Source organism: Chaetodon auriga, chromosome 21 (genome assembly GCF_051107435.1).
Source record: "Chaetodon auriga isolate fChaAug3 chromosome 21, fChaAug3.hap1, whole genome shotgun sequence".
NCBI lineage: Eukaryota > Metazoa > Chordata > Actinopteri > Chaetodontiformes > Chaetodontidae > Chaetodon > Chaetodon auriga.
In genome coordinates, this window is record NC_135094.1 from 20,810,424 (window position 1) to 20,830,178 (window position 19,755).

The 19,755-nt window shown below is 40.1% G+C and overlaps 1 protein-coding gene across 4 annotated transcripts in view; it reads right to left on the reverse strand.

Annotated features, from left to right (window-relative positions):
• The window catches only part of plppr5b (phospholipid phosphatase related 5b), a 139,934-nt gene that overhangs the window by 118,775 nt on the left and 1,404 nt on the right, over positions 1–19,755 (reverse strand). For all 4 annotated transcript variants that reach the window (XM_076761181.1, XM_076761179.1, XM_076761180.1 and 1 more), the window contains exon 2: positions 17,858–17,952. In XM_076761181.1, coding sequence (XP_076617296.1) covers positions 17,858–17,920 — 63 coding nt within the window. In that variant the 5' untranslated portion in view covers positions 17,921–17,952. The remainder of the gene's footprint in view (positions 1–17,857; positions 17,953–19,755) is intronic.

Sequence of the window (19,755 nt, forward strand, 5' to 3'; positions counted from 1 at the left end):
GGTAATTATTTACCTGTGTGGCGCCACAGATACTGAGGGCTTCTTCCACACTAACAGTCAAGGTCTCTGCCTCTAGAACAATAAGATACAACTATTGACAGCATCAGAAATACTAACAGGGACAGCCCTGTGTGAGGTCTTGATTTGTTTCTCAGCCAATCACTCACAAACATTGTTTTATTTGTTCTGTTTATTCCCACTGAGTTGTTGCAGACGGAGGAAGCTTGTGGTAAATTAGTGTGCATTGCATGGCTGCGATAGCACACTTTAGGAAAGAGAAAATGAAATAGAGCCATTTTTGTGGTTAATTTCATACTGTTTATCTGTTATCTTCACATTACGTCACATTAAGATGATTAAAAATGAAAAACTCATTCATTTGCTCATTTTTTGCTGAGTCTGAAATCAGTTGTGGACGGTGGAGCGAAACACATTTGCCTCTATTGGCTGGCTGCCACTGTTATGTAGTGTGAGTTTTAAAATTGGATGGATAACTGCAGATTGAATATTTTGTCTTTTACCACATACAAGCTGTAGTTTGAACTGTGAATAAAACATGACAGCACTATTTAATATCCTTGTGGATAAGTCTGCTTACAGCCTCATGTTGCCTTTCACCAGGACTGTTCAAAGTGTGAGGCACCTCCCGAGGGGGCTGAGGGAGGGCTGTGATGTAAAGATACTGCATGATATGAAAGGCACAGGTGCATGCCGTTGTTCTAACAGAGGAAGGTCACAATAGGAGTTTGGCTGCTGATTTGGCTGCTGATCAACACGGTCAGGTGCAGCAGTGACGGTGACGCAGCCTCATGGAGGCCTACTCCAGGGAGTGATAACTCACAAACCTGAACACACAGACATGACACACAATGAAAATTAAAAAAAAACACACTCTTCACTTTCTTCAGTATCAAAATAATCGAGTGACAGCTGTCCATACATCCACTGGTAAACTGCACTCAGGAACTGCTAATCGCTGATTTAGCATAGAACAGCACTGCAGCTCTCAGCTAATAACTGTCTCCATGGCAGCATTATCCTTCAGTTTACATCTCCCAAAGCACCTTAATTATGGCAACTTTAGTAGCAAAACAAGTATGATTATCCAAACAGAAATAACATAGATAATAATAAAATGAGTGACAATAACCATTAATGTTTACTTTTTGTTTGAGTTGCATTACCAATAATTGTCTCTCCCACTGAGAGGGTTCTTATGTTCCTGGAACACTGACGCTCCCCTTTGTCCATTCATATACATATATAGTAGCCAATCTGCACGGGGCATCTGCACAGAGAATAATTATCTGAATCACATCCATACAGAGACATTGGCAGATTTATGAACTGGAAAAAAAGAGCTCCAATATCAGATCAGTATTCGATACAAAATCCTGAGTTTGGGTATGGGGACTGACACGACTCATTCATAGATCTAACATGTTAAATGGCTCTTTTACAGGCCACAAGATTTTGTTTATTGAGTGGAATCTGCCTTCAATCACTCAGTCTCCCTGTGTGACATATTCAAAAGACATGAAACAAATCAAACTGAACTGATATGCTGCCAAGACAACAACACACTGACTGACTGAGACTCTATAAATAGGCGTGTTGTGCTTGAAATATGAGAAATGCTTACATTGTGTTTTATCACACCATTATGCTAAAGGCAACAGTGCGACCCAGATACAGTCAATACATCACAGAACTAGGCATGCAAAAACACCTTAGCTAACAGGCACACACATCACTTTGAAATGAATATCAATCTCTCTCAGTCCACACAAATTCACACTGAGTTCATTTTTACACAGAATCAAGCAGCAGCCATGAGAGGAACAGGACCTGGATTTGCTAAATAAGTGTTGATTATAACAAATATGGGCCAAAATACATGGCTTTCTGCAGGCGATCAAGTGTCGCCCACAAGATTTGATTTCATCATCACGTGTGAATAAACAGCTCTTATTAAAAGGCAAAGCGGCAGAGGAGAAAACTTCAAAGTAACATGCTTCAAGCAGCCCAGGCTTATCTGGCATGTCACACTTCATAAGAAATTCATGCAGTGTCTTTCTCGCAACCCGCTGATGTGAAGGCGGTTCCTGCAGGCCCATGTTCTTGAATGAAAATAATTGTGGCAGGCATGGGAGGAAGTGGAGATTGAAGGCTGGAGCATCTCTGCAGAGAGGCCCCCAGTGCTGTGTTCTCTGCACACGTGGGAGTCACCAGGTCACACCACGAAGCACAGAGAATACACTGTGTTGCAGTTTTTGCTATTACAGTTTTTGATTTTCAGATTGGTTGCATTTTAAATGGAACTTAACGTCTCATGACAAATATAATTTGTCCTAACCCTAACCCTAACCCTAACCCTAATTCATAATTTACAATGCAAACTTTGAAAATTTAAATCAAGACGTGCTTCTAATTTAATGACTACAGCCAGGCTAGCAGCTTCATGAGCTTTTACTTTGACACAGTGGCGCTTTAAGCTCAAAGCTAACATCAGCTTGCTGACATATTCACAATGACAATGCTAATGTTTACCATGTTGACATGCTAACAATGCTAATTAGCACTTAGTAAAACACACCTGAGGCTGTTCAGTATTAGGGTTAGGCCAATGGACATTGAGGCATTATGATTTAAGAGCTACACCTTTCAAGCCCACAGGGGATGAGTAGCCTTTATTTGTTCATTGCTGGCTAGAATAAATAAAGGACGTTGGGTGGATTAATTACTCACAAAGCATTACACATAGCAAAGTCATGCTAACGTAATTCAAATTACTTGTGCTTTTTTGCAGTAATTTTTTAAATCACAGTTAACTTGCTGCTGAAAAAGTATGCCCTTTGAGCTGCTGGCAGGCATTGTAGTGAAACGCTGAAAGACTGAAATTAGAGAATGACAACAGTGTTTGTGCTTAAAAGAGAACCTCTGAGAAGCGATGTGCATCACATGTTATAATGATGGCCTGAAATAAGTGACTGTAAGGGGCTCTGTATTAACAGCAAATAAAAAAGGAGTAGATCCAAAAACACACTGGCTTCCTGTAATGGCCCCAGATACTATTTGATTTGATTTCTAATGGTAAACGTAGCCAAAAAAGTGCTGGTGCTAATGTTGCTAAAAGGACTTTTTACCTGTTTACACATACAGTTACTCTTCCACTACACTGAGCAACAGAAGCATCAGAATGTGCTATGGAGGTCACTGTGACATAATCCAACACTGCCATGACACAGACCCCGCTGCAGACGCCGCTGCAGTTTTGATCCAGACCTGGTCAGACCTCTAATTGAGTTTCCAGGCCTCTGACTGGCCATCACGGCTTTAGGGTTAGAGTTATATCACTGCATGTTGGCATGTTCTTGCCTGCATGTGTGGACCAGCTCCCCCCCTCTCTTTCCTGGCAACTGGTGGGCAGATAATTACAAAGTAGATCAAGACTCTCTCTTGGGTCGTTAGTGTTTCAATTAATGATACATCCCAATCAAGCCTTTGTGCTTCCTAGGCTTGCTGTTTACCTCCTCACACTGTCTCAAATGCACTGCCTTCTGCACTGAATACAAGGAAGAGTCAGTTCTTGTGGCTTGTATTGGACATTTTGCTGCACCAGACCAAAGAATATGATTGAACTGTACTTAACAATTTCTACAACATGCATCAGACATGTGCATGGATTTTGCTCAGCCTTTAATAATCCTTTGTAATGGCAAAGGCATTCGATTTGCAAGGATTAAAATAGTATTGGACAAATTGAAATTTTGATCTGATGATGGTGCGAAATGAAAAGTTGGAAAATCATCAAAGTTATTGCCATACATCCTGAGAGAAAAAAATAATATATGCACTAATTCTGATGGCAATCCATCAAATAAGAGCCATTTGAGCCATCTCCCTCTGAACTGGCTGGTGACTCTGGAGGAAGTCAAGTACCACCAAAAACATCATGAGTCATCCTGGAATGTCTGTGCCAAATATTACAGCAATAATCAGGATATTTCAGACAAGACCAAAGCGGTGGGCTGACCCTGCCACCCCTAGAGCCACTCCACTTGTGTTGCAAAACACAGAGCACTATGATAAGTCCTCACTGGCCTCTCACACATGATCATGGTCTGGTCTTTGTGACTGTGCTGTTAAGACATAAACTAAAGTAAAGATATTCAACCCCAACGCTAAGGAATTCTGTTTAAGGGCTTACATAAATGTAGGGTCTTCTTTAGCAGAACTCAGAGATTGTTTAATGTTAAAACCCATTCCAGACGTCAAGGCTGCTACTTCCTGTCTTACAGCTGCAAAAGACCATTTGGGCCACCTTGAACCAGATATCAAAACAAAGACTGGGATTAAGATTTAAGAAGATCAAAGCTCCTCTGGACGAGACAGAAGACAAAACTGATTAGCCAATGACTAGTAGTGGCCCTGTCTGAAGTTACACTTGGCAGTGGGACTACTGGACCCCTACAAGTGCCTACACAGAATTTCTCATCCATTGCTGTGGGAACACAGGAAAAAAAAACTGGATAGAAACATTAAATGTGTGTCTGAAAACACTTTTCCGGTGCCCCACCCTGGTCCGTCCCACCACCCTTACCACTGTCCACACACCCCTTACATTGAGACAAGAAAACACATAGCTTTAAAATATCAGAGCAACAAGGACAACATTAAGTGACTACAGTTAGGTGGTCAGAATCAGATACCTGGTTGAAAGTAAAATGCTGTGAACATCCCTGTATTCTATAAATGAAAACACAAATGGGGCATATAAACACACTACTTAGTTTATTTATGTATTACTTGAAGGATATGTACACATCACTGACACATTATGATTCAGTTGTAATTTTGAGAGAGGCTACTGGCAAGAGAGACCATTGGTATCAGAGGGTCAATATGAAAATGGATGGTAGAGCTAGCATGAATGCAGTCATTGGTGGAGCATGTTTCTGTGCCTCTTGGGCGCATTATGCTTGTCAGGGTTGTTGCTTTTCCCTCCGTGTGATACACTGAAATGCACGTGACATATTTTACAAAAAGCAGCACTTTGATGTTGCCCTTCATTAAGTATGGGTAAGCCTCCTTCCATTTAATGAGATACTTGCACAAAGTTTGAGCCTTTTGGCAGATAATCCATCCCTCTAACATTCTGTCTTCTTGCGCTCCTTCTTCTGTTGTCAGGTGGCATTTGAGTGAGTGCCTCCTCGACAAAAGCATGCCTGCTAATCTTCTACCCTCTACATACTGCCACCTGCTGTACTGGAGGGGAATGTGCCAAACACATAACATGGGTGGTTATGCATCCCATCAATTTTTTTTTTTCTTTTAGAAATGCTAAAAATACAGGAGGTTTACAGGACATCAGGAGAGACAAGAAAAATACAGGAGAATGCCAGAAGAAATGGGAGGGGACAGGTATGGCCTGAGTAGTGAGGTGAGTTGATGGCACTGTGACACATCTGGCCTCCAAAAGAACCTTAAATAAGTTGGGTCACAAAGAATCAATTCATCTATCTTTAATCTAAGGGAGTGATTGATGTAATTTATGTACTTTAATGCCTGGGCTTCTGACTTGTATGTTTCAGTTATTTCTTAGTCTGTATTTCTATTAACATTAATATTGTCCATTTCATTGTTTTGCATGTCTTGGATTATGAGCGTCTGTGTTAAATTTCTAAATGTATGTAGCCCACCTATCCTTCTTCTAGTCTGGGAATGCCCCCGGTTCTTTAATTCAATCACATTTTTATCTTTGACTTCAATCACAACAATACAATCTAACTAACTTCAGGTTACCTCCAGGTCAAATTTACACCACACTCAGTGGGCCCACATTCGCCCAGCATATGCACACTCACAAGCCAGCATATATTAAAATAAACAACAAATAAAACCTCTGTTGCAGACCTGATATGATGCTTAGGAGCGAAGGGCCAAAACTGTTTGTTTATGTCACTAAATAAAATCTCTAGCCTCAAAAGTCTGTGAAAGACCACAGGCACAGTAAAGCCATGCTTTCTTGAATGCTGCCAATAGAACCACTCAAATCCATCCCATTTTTTCACTACCCCTCTGCTGAGGTACCTAGCGCACCTAGAAATGCTGCAGTCCGTTCATTGGTCAGGGAGACTCGGAATGACCAGTATTGTCTTGTCATCTGCACTCTGATGTAGGACTTCCCAACTCTCCTGTTTTTTTCCAGAAGTCTTTTGTCTTGCTGCCTCCAGCCTTCTCTCCAACCAAGAAAGAACACAAAACATTCAATGTCTTCCACTGTGGTCGTGTTATAAGAGTAGTGTGCAATCAGTGTGTAAGGCACTGTGTGTGGTTAGTTGAATGTGAGCAGAGCAGAAGAAAAGGTTAGCAGGACGCTGTCAATCTGGCAGTTCATGTTAAGTATTGGTACAGTGTGTCAGTAAATGAATGCTCCAGCTTTTCAAGACCATGAAAAGTCTTGTCTGTAGTTTCCTGACTGCTGGAAAAGTGAAGCTGTGAAGCACGGTAACAACCCCCATCATGGTGGAAACGGTTTAGTCCATGTAGGTATGCAGTGTTTCCTCTACATTCATTTTGGAGTGGCGGGCCACCATTCCTAAATCCTAGCCGCTGCTCCTTCAAATTTCTTTTTTTTTTTAATTAATTTATTTATTTTTATTGTCGCAAATACACCATTGCATGTCTCCAACTTCACAACAGAGTCCGACATTAATTACTCGCAAGAGCGGGGCCTTGAAAGGGACATCATGTTAAGTACCCAAGTCAGAGAGTCAGAGGAGTGTCGTCTTGGAAAATAGGGCAGCGACTTACCGGAGAAAAGGTAGACTAATTAGCTTAAGAAAACTCATAATAGATTTTACAAGTTAAATAGACATTTGCAAAATATTGATGGCCAGCTAACGTTACTTAACATATCAGTAGCTTAAGTTAATTGGGCCCAGTGCCAACACAAGTGTCTCTAATGTGAGTAAACTAATTGATAGCATTAAGCTAATACCTACACGCCATGATGTAACTGCTGACTGCATTTTCAGATGAGCTTGTTCAAATGTTTCTCTAAGAAGAGAAAGACAGCTGATGAAGATGACGCTAGTCAGGTATCATTAGCCTTTTACTGACTCGTGAATGACGATGGTTAGGTAAAAAATTGAGTCTACACTTGTAATCAGATGTGATGTGAGTGTAAATTATCTAACATTAATGTTTTATGTAATCGTATAAGACAAGTAACAGACAGGCAGGAGCAGTGGAACGAAGTGAAGCAGAGCAGAGAACAGTAGGGGGAGAACCGAGTGAAGGAGCAGGAGAGCAAAGTGATGATGCAGCCTCTGAGCCTTAGAGCTCTTCTATAAAACACCCAGAAAAATTAATTGTTCTGAGCCTGGGTGCAAACTTTGCCACTGATTGTACAGCCCCATCAAGAAATTATTATTTATTGTTTTTTATTTAAGTAATTTTATTGTTTTATTTATTTATTTTTAGTTTTTACATTCAGCCTTTAAAAAGCATTTTTCAACTGGCCATTCAATAAATAGGTTGTTAAAGTAAAATCTGCAGTCAAGTGTCATTTGTTTAGGCCACCACGGCTCTCGGAGAGCCTGCCCCCGCTGCTGAAAAAAATCCTAGAGGAAACACTGGGTATGGGTGAGATACAAAAGTGTTTGGTGGAAATGTGGCTTATGTCTGACATCCTTTTCAGGCTCAGGAATAAACAAATCATTCAATAAACGTTCCTCATGTTTGATTGTTCAAATGTTAATGTTCAAAATGTCATCACTGAGGGTAATCCAGTGTCCACTGTCACCCAATAAAGTTGAGAAGAGAGCTTTTTACAGGTCCACGCAGTTACTAGTAACCAAGACCTGAACCAGGAACCCAGAAAGGCCAGATTATATTTAGCCTAATGAGGTTTTGTAGGGTCTTGTTTTATGGCAGCTGCCAGTTGGTTCTCTCTATTTGGGTCTGTTCAGGTTGATCACATATGATGGGGTTTAATTATCCATGGATCTATATGGATCACATCTGACTGTCCTTAGGATCCATTAGGAACAAATCACTTGTGCAGGTCAGATTCATGTAGGTTTTCCTTGAGTCAATACAAATATATAGCATATAAAAATAACAGGCCGCTACCTGCTTGACCTAATAGGTCAACTACCTCCCAGCTATTTGTTAATAACAAGTCAATCTGTATACATTGACATTCATCAGATCCTTCAAGCTCCACAGGAAGCGATGGGGAGGGACAGTGATCACAGTAGACGACGTATGCAGCATGCTTGTCCAGCCTCACATATGCTTATGACTTCAGACTTAAATGAGAGCTGCTCAGGGTATAACACTAACATCACAGTGGTTCTGGGGAGAATGGGTGATGCATACTTGATTTGTATAGAAATGAAGATTAATTACTTTGTCACTTCTACCCAGTGAAAGCAAGATAAATGCTCTCTCACACTGTGTATCTCTCTCATCCCTCTTTCAAGTGAAACTATGGACAGACACAAACACACAGAGGCAGACACATAACAGACAAAGAGACAAAGACAGGATGATGAATCTGTACTGAGATATCAGAGCTGTGGACATTCATAAAGCCAACACCTCCTGCTCTGTCTTTGCCAGGCATCATCATAGCTATAAACACATTCAGTCCTCCCATGCATGTGCCAGGTTCAAGACCAGCTGTGGATGTTTGCTGCATGTCATTCTCCATGTCTTTCTCTCTCCCTTCATTTCCTGTCATCTCTCTATCACTGACTCATGACACGTTCTAGCTGCTGATGAGACAAATTGAATGAAATCCAGTAACGTCACTTATCAAAACATACATATGACAAGTTCTAAATGTGTAAGTAGGAGATGTTCACACAAACAAGAAAATCAATGTTTATCGAGCATGGTGTGTGCCCAACTTCAACACAATGCTGATGAACATTTTGATATAAGGATGTATGGACACTGACATATATTGGTGTTATTTTACTCATTTAATCTGCTGTGCAATACTCTCGGTATGCCTATACATACAGTATATAGGTTAAATCAATAGATACTGCCTATACATGCAACAGAGGTTGTAAAATGATGCCCATAATGACAAAACATGAAAAGTTAATCTTCTGAACCCCACAACCTGCCAGCCGATTTGAAAAGCGTGTTTTATTTTAAAAATTGAAAATGACATGTTCATAACGTGAAACTGAAAAAGCTGAAACTGAAATCAGATTATCACCATTCCGACGGTCCTTGAATCATGTGCTCATGATGTCTTCTACTTCCTTTAATAAAAAATTTGTTATTTGCTATGGTGATTTCATATCCTTCAGGTCAAATAAGCTACACAACAAACAATGATAAATCTCACCTGTTCTACATCCACCTGCTCGTGCATGTACAGGCTCACTGACAGACTCACTCCAGCATGCTAAGTGCAGTCAACACATCCTCCTCAAAATCCTAGCAGCCTTTGCATAGGCTTAGTTGTTGAAGACAAAAGTAGCAAACAAGAAAGTCAAATGTCACAACATCACAGACAATGATACTGTAACATCTGGGGAGCACTTAAGGGTTCTTGTCCATCTCATCCATCTTAACTTGCAGAAGCTTGAATATCTACATTTGGGTAACAGTAAAATTAGCAAAAACTGTAATATTTCTTAATTGCCTTGTGCTGTCTGTAAACATGAATGAAAAGTGCATTATAAATATTTTATTTATTTTAATATATAATGCAGTGTATATTAATTTTGTGCTGTATTGAATACTACAGCAAGGCATGTGATAGGATACTCTAACATAGCACAGCAGACATACAAACACAGCAGTATAATGTGGCACAGACCAGCAGATATAACATATTGTATAGCATATTTAAAAATACCATTCTTCAGAAGCACCACATTTATAGTACACTTTAGATGACTGATAGTGTATAGCAATTCACTTCACTAGACCTATCATTTAGTATAGTTTAATAATAGTTTAGTATCAGTATTTAGTCAATCAGTGTTTGTACTGGTCGATACAAGCAAACATGTGTTGCATATCAGGAGTGAACAAACCACAGAGTCTATGTATGTGTCTATCCCTACCCTCCACTGCATGTACAGGCTGCACCCTCCAGTGGTGAACTCCTGAACAACAACAGTCCATTGTAACTGACTTTCTCATTTAAAACAATAAATACAACAATATTCACACTGTCTGTACAGGTTTCTGTGAAATATGATGAAGCACAATTCAAATGTGGATGCTGAAGGCCCTTTAGCTTGATATTTGATGAGGCCAGAACTGTCTGTGATCATAAATGACTGTGGACAACACAATTATTCCCCCTCACCCTCACTGCTGGTCATTTAGAGTCCCAACAGAAGCCTCAGTTTACAAATGACATGAGCTGAATGATGATGATGATGACCAACAATGATCATTGATGATGACTCACTAATCTCCTCCACTGATGCTTGGAGTGGGTGGGTGTTCCATTACAAATACACAAAATGTATTGTCACACCTTATGATGTATTGCTCTGTCCTTTTTCAGGTTCTACTTCCTTGATGTGAATTTAGGATACTAAGAGCAAAGAATATATTGAATATGCCCTGCAGGTGTTGGCAAAATAATGCCAGAATGTTACAGGAGACCCACAAAATGGCACTTCGGTATTGTTTACCTTACATTAGCCTATACCAGAGGCATGAAAAATGCTTTTGGTTACATGGCAGACTTCCATTCAGGCAATTGCCAGTGATGTAGTGATTTATTTTACTTCCATTAAGTCGAATCACAACAGACAGAAAAAGAAAAATCTGTCTCGACAAGGGCTGAGACATCCATCCCATTTTTAATTTTTGTTTTCAGTTCAGTTTAGTTTCAGTTAGTTTCCAGATTGTTTGTTCCAGTTCAGTTTTTATTGTTTAAACATTCTATGTACAACATTCACTGCCAGTAGATGTTACATTAGCAGCAGTATCTCTGACCAAAACAAATGGGTATGATGGCCACACCTACCCGCTAACCAGAAACAGCTTTTAATTCACCTCACTCCCCTCAAAGCCACCAAATTGCATTGACAGAAAACACAATTTTACCTTGCAGATCTTAAAACACACTTCATTCAAACTCAAGAGAAACAAAATAAAACTCGACAAAACCATGTTCATCTTTCCATTGTTCCAAAAAACACCAACTTTAGTTTTGGCCAATACAAACGCTTGATTCAGTGAGTTAGATGTGAAAATATTCCAGGGCTTTGCTGAGTGTGGTGTGGTAAGGACAGAGCTGCTGAGTACCGGGGAGCTCTGGAGGAGGGCATCGGGGGCACAGCCAGAACTTCTGAGGGATAAACACCTTGAGCCACACCAGATTATTATGGGGGATGGAATAATTTAAAAGCCTGGCCAAGATAGAAACCACTTCTCCACTTTTTCTACCGTGCACTATCAAGTCAAGATGTTCCAACCAGAGGAAATCACAAGCTGTGCAGTTGTACAGCCCTGGCTGCATGCGCAACACAATTCAACATCATAGCTCAGCACAACCCAATCTGACACTGTGTGGCTGGCACAGAAAGTGGTTTAGTACCCTGTCTCTTAATCTTGGGACCTGGGTTCCATATCTATAAATCAGAAGCTGTCTTTACTGTAAACACCATGGTGTTGTCAGTTACACTGAATGTAGAGTACATAGACCTTTTTCCTACTAAAATGTTATGCTAAAATTAAAAACAGGAAATGAAGAAAAGGGCCATGGGCCAAATTTGATTTTTATATTTAATGTTTTTGTGTCACCAAGGAAACTATATACACAGGAAGTTCCATTACATCACTGTGCAGTGCATGAACGCACATTGATGCAACACTTGAAAGCTGTTGGCACAGTGGTTAAAAGGCAGACCACTCCCTGATCTCCCCCCTCAGTTTCACAGGCTGTCAATCTGGGAGATGGAGGCACCAACATTTTGGTGTGTTGTTGTTTAGCTAATGTTTCATGTGTTAGGTACATCTTGTTTGATTTGTATGTTAATTGAATAATTTCAATAATAATTTCATTAATTCCAAATGTGAATAGACCTCCTGCCTCAAAATGCAATAGGATACACAGCTTCTCTGTACCAATTTGTGGCCATTTGGCAATCACTATATTAGCTTTATGGTTATTTGTTGTCTTAGCCTTATGCCGTTGTTGGCAGCGGTGGTATGGGCAGTTTGTCCTTTACAGGTTTACAGGTTGCTCCGCCATAGCTTTCACTAGCCTCCTGACGCTGCTCACAGAGCTGTTTGACTGAGCAGCAGGCGGCAGCAATAAAGGAGGGAGGGGGCGGTTCGCAGCATTTGTGAGAAGTGATTGACAGATGTCAGACACTCCCTCAGACGCTCCTCTGGCTCTGATTGGTTGTTTTGTGTCGGGCGCCGTGGATTCTTGCAAATCGCAGCAGGAGCAGTGGGTGGGACCAATGGAGCCGTTTTTTTTTTCACAGATTACATGTTTCATGTAGTGCTGTCTGGGCATAGGGACAGTTTTAGCAAATATGACAAAAAAATACTTTTATACAAGTTACCTACTGCAGCTTTAAGCGCCATTTCAGAGGTACACATTGCAACTATGGTTATTTCATTTCTCACATGGACGGTTTCCTTCAGAGCTCATCACACTGTACAGCTCTACACAGGGAAAGAGGTGCCAAATATGCATCATATTGTACCGTTTTGCATTGTCACCAATCCAAAAGAACCATCAGTCTTTTTGGCTGCCTTTGAGGCAATCCAACAAGCTGCTAAAGAGGCAGTTATCAGGCAATGCAACTTGACCTGCAACTTTCCTTTGATAAGATAAAGATATGATAAACGTGTTGATAATGTCTTTCTCAATTCTACATCATAACCCACTTTTGACTTGCACTACTGTTATTATATATTATCCATATTAGCAACTGTATTTTTATAAACCATAAGTATTGTGCATATACATAGACCTAGTACATCTCAAGTGAAATAATATTTTCTCAAGCGCAATACATGTCATGTTAGTAGTTAGTTTCTAATAAGACTACTAGCAACAGTACTTTTTTATGGCAGCAGGATTCTTTAGCATTTACTATTTTTTAATAATCTGTACAAATGTACATAGACATGGTTGTTTTTTCTATTCTGTATCTTGTATACGTTTATATTTTCATTTTGACCTCTTTATGCCACTGTGCTTGCTGTTTATAACTTGGGGCTGTAACGAGTCACAGTGAAGGGATCAATAAAGTCCTATCTTATCTATCTTATCTTCTAAAGTTTCTTAGGAAATTAAGGTATGTCATGTACCAGAGCAGAAGGTGCACATAGAGATGTCCACCCAGTCTGTGCACCTCAGACCTACAACCTTCCATTTGGCATTCATTATTCAAATTTGAAGTGAAGGTGCAAAATATAAAACCTGCATGTAATGTATGCTTTTGCACCAGGCCAGTCAAAAACAAACTGTTTTAAAAGAATTCTTTTGGCTGCTGCAGAAATGTTTGACCAAATATAAATACAAGGTTTCCCTCTCATCAACAGTCAGTGCTGTGCTCAGCTGAGTCATGTCTGATGTTGAATGGGAGAGCTGTGTGCTCAGTGCAGGGCAGCTAGACAGGTGGTGTCTGTCATGGCTGGTCTTTTAAATTATTTGGCCCCACATAGCTTCTGCTCTGCTCCGGAGCCATTTACCAGCAGGAGGAGACCTCAGAGTTTAATTTTTAAACTTCCTGGATTAAAAAGTGGATTTATCCTCACTTTCACTTTCACTGCCATTTCTTACTATCTTACAGCTAATGCACAGCTAGTCTCCTAGATTTTAGTTTCATTGTTTTTAATATTTAGTTTAACTCTAATAACCTTGGTCTTCACTGAAAGAAGCTCAAAGAACAGCACTGAAAGCTTTTCTCCATGGAAAAGATATTTTCGCTCTCCTCCCGACTGCCTTTGCTTGTTCATTGATCTTGTCCGGTGAAGTAAACCTGCGATAGATGCTGACAGACAGATGGTTCATCCAATCACCTGCCAAATATTTTTTGAAAGTGCCTGCCCTTCTCCAAAGTTTTCAAGGGTGACTTCTCAGATGGCTCTGTGTAACAAACCATCTGGTCTGTCAAGTTACCAAAGCTCCTCCACAGCCACAGAGCACATTATACAACTGTGTTCACAGGACAAGTAAACTGAAGCCCTGTTACGGCTGTATATCAGCACACCTGAAACACAGCCCTGAAAGTTTAAACACCACTCTAGGTCTATATTACGCTGCAAGTAACTATAGCAAAATAAGTCAAAATTAATTAAAAGGAATTCTAAATGAATGAGAATTATTATTTTTCCTTTTTAGTTCTCTGGTCATCCACCCTGAGGTGAATCAGTTATGCCAGCGGCATTTCATCGACATAATGTGAGTCATGTAGGTTTTATCATGCTGAGACAGCCCAGAGCCAAAGTTTTCTTTCTCTCCATCAATAACTGCTGTCACCATGACGTCCTGATTATTCCTCTTCCTACACTGAGGCTAGCTGGGTCTAGGCTACATTAGCTTCTACAGGTGCAACACACCCAGATCTCTGTCTGAACTGTTCAACTGTCCATGAGTCTCACAGTCACACACGTGCAGTGCTTTGGAAGAGGACTCTGCTGAATCCAACCTGGAACACCAACAGTGCAGAAAGACAGAAGGAGCGCTTCTTGCAATATTTAACAAAACTATATTCACAATTCACAGCATTCGTCTTATTTCCTTACCTTTGCTTTCCATCTTGATTGCCAAATTCAATTAATGATCAGCCAAATCAAAATCAATACAATACAGCTTGACAATAAAGATTTTTAAAGTCGCCTTTTTTTTTTTTAAAGAAAGTCTAATTATTTTTGGAGGTTATCTTCCTCTTCACCACCACACATCTCGCTTAACCAATCCAAATATCTGTAGTGTATATTCAGAAGTGCGGGCTTTACCCTTGTTTAAATGTAAATGATGTACATTTCCGACCTGAATAAACTGCTCTGCAACCAACAACCTTCTGGACCATTCCCCTCATTTTGATGTGACCAGCACAGGTGCGGGATCATGGACGTGGATGCACCCATGCTGTTTTCTCATGTCTCTCCAGACTGAAATACAAAGAATAACAGCGAACTTATCCTTTCTTTCCGGTTCTTGTGATTGTGGATTTCATCTGTCCTTCTAGTCTTCCCTCTCTCGTGAAGTTAGTGTGTTTTCCTTTTTTCAGTTGTCAGGTCATCTGCCTTCATGGTTAGAGTTTCTTGCTGGATTTCCTGAAGTAAAAGATGGAACTGCAGTACTTTAACTTCTTGATTTTCACATTTTTTATATGGACAACTGTGGCCAATTAAGGAAGATCAAAGTGATGATGTCCTTTGTGGAAGCCATGGAGATACTCGAGCGTGATTGGCTCATCCTGGGAGAGGATGAGACACAAGCACAGTTCGGACTTCCTGCTTCATTTGTCTCACTCGGTGTCCCTTTCTGTGACTTTCTCTGCTGTCTAGCTGTTCTTCTACACTGCTGTCTTTTCTCAGACACTGTGCAGTTCACGCCTTGGTTACTATGCATTAATAATGAGTGTTGTTCAAAAGTAGAAAATGACAAAGGAGGGAAGTAAAAAGGAAGATTTTTTTTTTCTCTTTTATCATTTTTGTTATATTCTAGAGCAAGACTTGTACTAAATAAGAGCCTGGTGACATTTCGGAAGAAATATCACAAAGGATGAGTCACTGTAACGTCTCAGTTTACCTTCAGCATGTGCTGGTCTCAATGCAACAGCTTTCTGGTTCATTTTCCCAGTGTCAGCCTCTCTAAGTCTACTTCTTAATGGATTTGAGCACAGAATGAAATGAAAAAAGCCAAAATCTACAATCTGAATTCATTCAACATCTACAACATATAGTCCACAGAGGGAGTTTAGGCAGATGTGTTTAAACTGTGCCTGCAGCTCAACACTCCATTGCACTAAAGCAGTTTACAGCATATACCTTCCAATGAGCTAACTAACATCTGTCATGGTTACAACTGATGGAGCTGAGCTTGACGACTGTTTCTCTACATCTGTTCTAAATAAATAAAAATAATAAAAGTCCAGTGTAAAAAGTATTCTGCATTAAAACTACTCAAACTAAAGTTACTTGAAACAACTCGTTACTACTGACCTCTACATACTAAACAGAACAATATACTCCGCAGGACATGACATGCCCGTTCAAATACGTGTCTGATGCACCTTATTTTTCAGTACTTGAGCTACTTGACCCAAGCACTGAAGGTTCTGATTCCAAACTATTGAGTGGATATGTTTAAATTATTGATCTGATATGAATGAAAATTTAACTGAAACTGACAGTTTTTCTACACAGCTGTTTGAACCACAGACAGACTCAGTTCACTCTGATTGTATAGTCGTGTTACAGCGTGGAGCTTCTTCCCACACAAATGATCACAAACTGACAACTGACACTTCTCATTTTGGCCCGTCATCACGTTACTCATAGAGTTGGCATTAATTAGTTAAAGATGATATGACCTGTGGCTGGTGACATTTCTGATTGGAACCTGTGAAAGCTGAGGATTTGTCAGGTTTTTTGGCCAGACCCTTCATACCATGGTATCTATCCCTGACAGACCTCTGGGTGTTACAGGGCAGTGTTGGAACTGTGGCAAGTGAGTAAGGGGGACTAATTTATGACAATATGTCAATGAATGATTATATCCAATATTACCATTTTATATCCTCTAAATGCATTTGTAGGATATAAAGGCACTATTGTGCTCTTATTATTGTGGTTTACTCCATTTGCTTATGTCTGAGATACCAAACACTTCACTGGAGGTCAACAGTGAGGCCTACAGCTCCATATCTCTCTGTAATTCTTTTTATGAGTGTTCCCAAAGCAGCAATCCAATCAGATCTGAAGGATCTGATTTCTATCTCTCTACAAACTGCACCATACCACACACTCTGTTTCCCTCTGAAATATGTAATGTTATGGAGCTGAGGATGCTCTGACCGTGTTTCATCATCACTTCAAGTCCAAACCCTGATGATCAGTCTCATGAAAATCCTTTCAAAAGCCTCTAAATATGGTGAAGTAAAGGAATCTCAGCGTGGCTTAATGCTTGGTCTGCTGCACGCAGAGACATGTGATTAGATTCTCTTGTCACTAGATGGCGACAGAATATTATTTTTTGTAAAATGCACCTTGGGATTTCAAGAAGTACTACAGGTGAAGCCATACTGGTGAACCATCCTACAGCTAAAAGAAGCTGCTCACTGGCTGAGTTAGGAGAAACTCCTTCATGTAAGAGGCTTAGGTCTAACCCCTAACTATATAACACTTAGTATAAGAGTAATTTGCAAATCATTTCAGCTCCAAAGGCAGGTCTAAGTCTGCTCACAGTGAGTCCGTCTGCAGTTAATATCCCTCATGAAATCAGCAATTTGGGAAATGTGAATGGAAATAAACTTTTAAAACGGACATTTAGATGGCATTACGGTTAACAAGGACCCGCTCAACAAACTGAAGGAAACCAAAAATCAGGAAATGATGGTTTGTATAACTGCACCACTGTGACTAAAAAACACAGTTTGCAGAGCTGATGAGCTGAATGTTTGAGCTGTATGAATTATTCACCAAACCAAACACACTCTTCAGGCACCACTGTGCTCGACGGCTCATGAGGTGTGCACTAAATCATCACCAACTCCAATAAGCACATAAATAATGCTGATTTCATCTCCTTCACAGGAAAACCCGGTGAAATGAACTGAAGTAGTGAACTTTTCATCCATGCATCGCCTCATACTGTCTCTGTGAAACTTACCTCTCCTGCCAGTGAGGTGTACAATTTCCTTCTCTCTTTCCTACTGAGTCGTTTTGCAGGCATGTTGACGAGCTCTTCTTATCAGCACTGCAGAACTGCAGAGAAAGAATAACAGACAAGTAAAAAAGACAGACTGAGGATAAGTGTGACAGACAGGAAAGAAAAGGAGGTCACAATAAGATTCTGGACTGGATTCAAACCCAAGACTACGATTTGTCTTGGTCAACTGAAAACCCACTAAACCAGCAGGTCTTGCTTGCATTTATGAACATCAATACACTGTGTTTGTTCTGTCTTGGTACATTAGTATTATATATACAACACAGAGCACAAGTACTGTCTCTGGATGGACCAAGTCAGTGTCCAAGCTCACTGCAGGAATGTTCTATTAAACAGAGGACATGACCTCAACTCTAACGTCCAGTCTGCTGTGCTGAACACGCATGAGCAGGTAATTCATTACAAACCAGTATAAACATACCGCTGTGGTCACGATGCCACACTGACTCAAAATGTGTTCGTGTAGCAGCACAATATAGAGAGACATTAAGGACCATGACAAAACTACTAGAATGAGCAGAAATTTAATGAGGATTACATCCCTTTGGAACATTGATAAGAAAAACAAAATGTAAGATATAAAAATGCGGCAATAATCGATACAGCTAGTTAGAGGTCGATATGAAAAGGCCATAATTTAACAGGATACTGACATCGCCTTTGCTCGGACACCAAAGGAGAATTCCATTTAATTTCAATTTACGTCTAATTTAGGTCATTTTGACCATCATCATGTTCAGATATAACAGTGTTTTGACCAAAAGAATTGCTTCAACAAAGATCACGTCATCTGTGTTTTTTGTGAACCTGGTGCGAGTTAATATTCTACAATTAAAGACTTACATGGTAGGTGTTCTACACCATGTTTAGACTTCAAATTATATTTGCCTCTGTAACGTCTCACTTCGGCAAATCTAAAATTATTTTGAAACTGTTTTGAAAAACAGAACAAAAACAAATATCGGACACATTCTAATGAGGTTCAATAGTCAGGCCTATAAAGGACTTAGCACGCCTGGAAACAAACTGTTATTGGGCCATGACATCCAGTGAAGCTGATGATTTGATTTAATGATACACAAGACCCTGGAAAGCCCAAGATGGCCTAAAGTCAATCTGTGACAAACATCAGAAGGACCTGTGGATACTCAGGGGAAGATCACGATGGCATTCAAAATCTTGCAATCCACTCTGAGTACCCCCACACACACACACACACACACACACACACACACACACACACACACACACAGTATTTACAGCCCAGCACAGCATGCGCATCCAGCTTGAACTCCAGTGACCTTTATCAAGCTGAGCAGCAGTCTGCCAGCCCTCTTCAAACAGCACCACAGTAAGTCACTGAGAGCCAGCCTATCGTCACAGACCCGTGTGGATCTGAATACATCACTGCATTCTGAACACCTATCACAGCCCATGTGGCCCATCGCTGCACACAAATCCAGCACACATACTGAAAAAGTGTGTGGAGGTGTGAGAGAAGGCAGGGTTTGAACTTCTTATAGTGTGAGAGTTTTGAAACAGTCAAATAACCTAAAGACAAATTTCCAAAATATCATAATATCTAATATATTACACAGACAATGTAGACATTCCCCTTACTGGGAATATAAGTCACTAATTTGAGGAAAAAAATAAATAAAACCCACAAAGAATTATCGATTTTAAATATTATTCCCTTTTTTAAGATCAGAATACAATTTAATATAAATTCCTTGATGGATTGATTATGCACAGCACTCCCAACTCAAACAGTTCATGCTATTGTAACTAATGTACAGATCTTGTCATGACCTGTTTTAGGTGAGACTGTCCGAAGA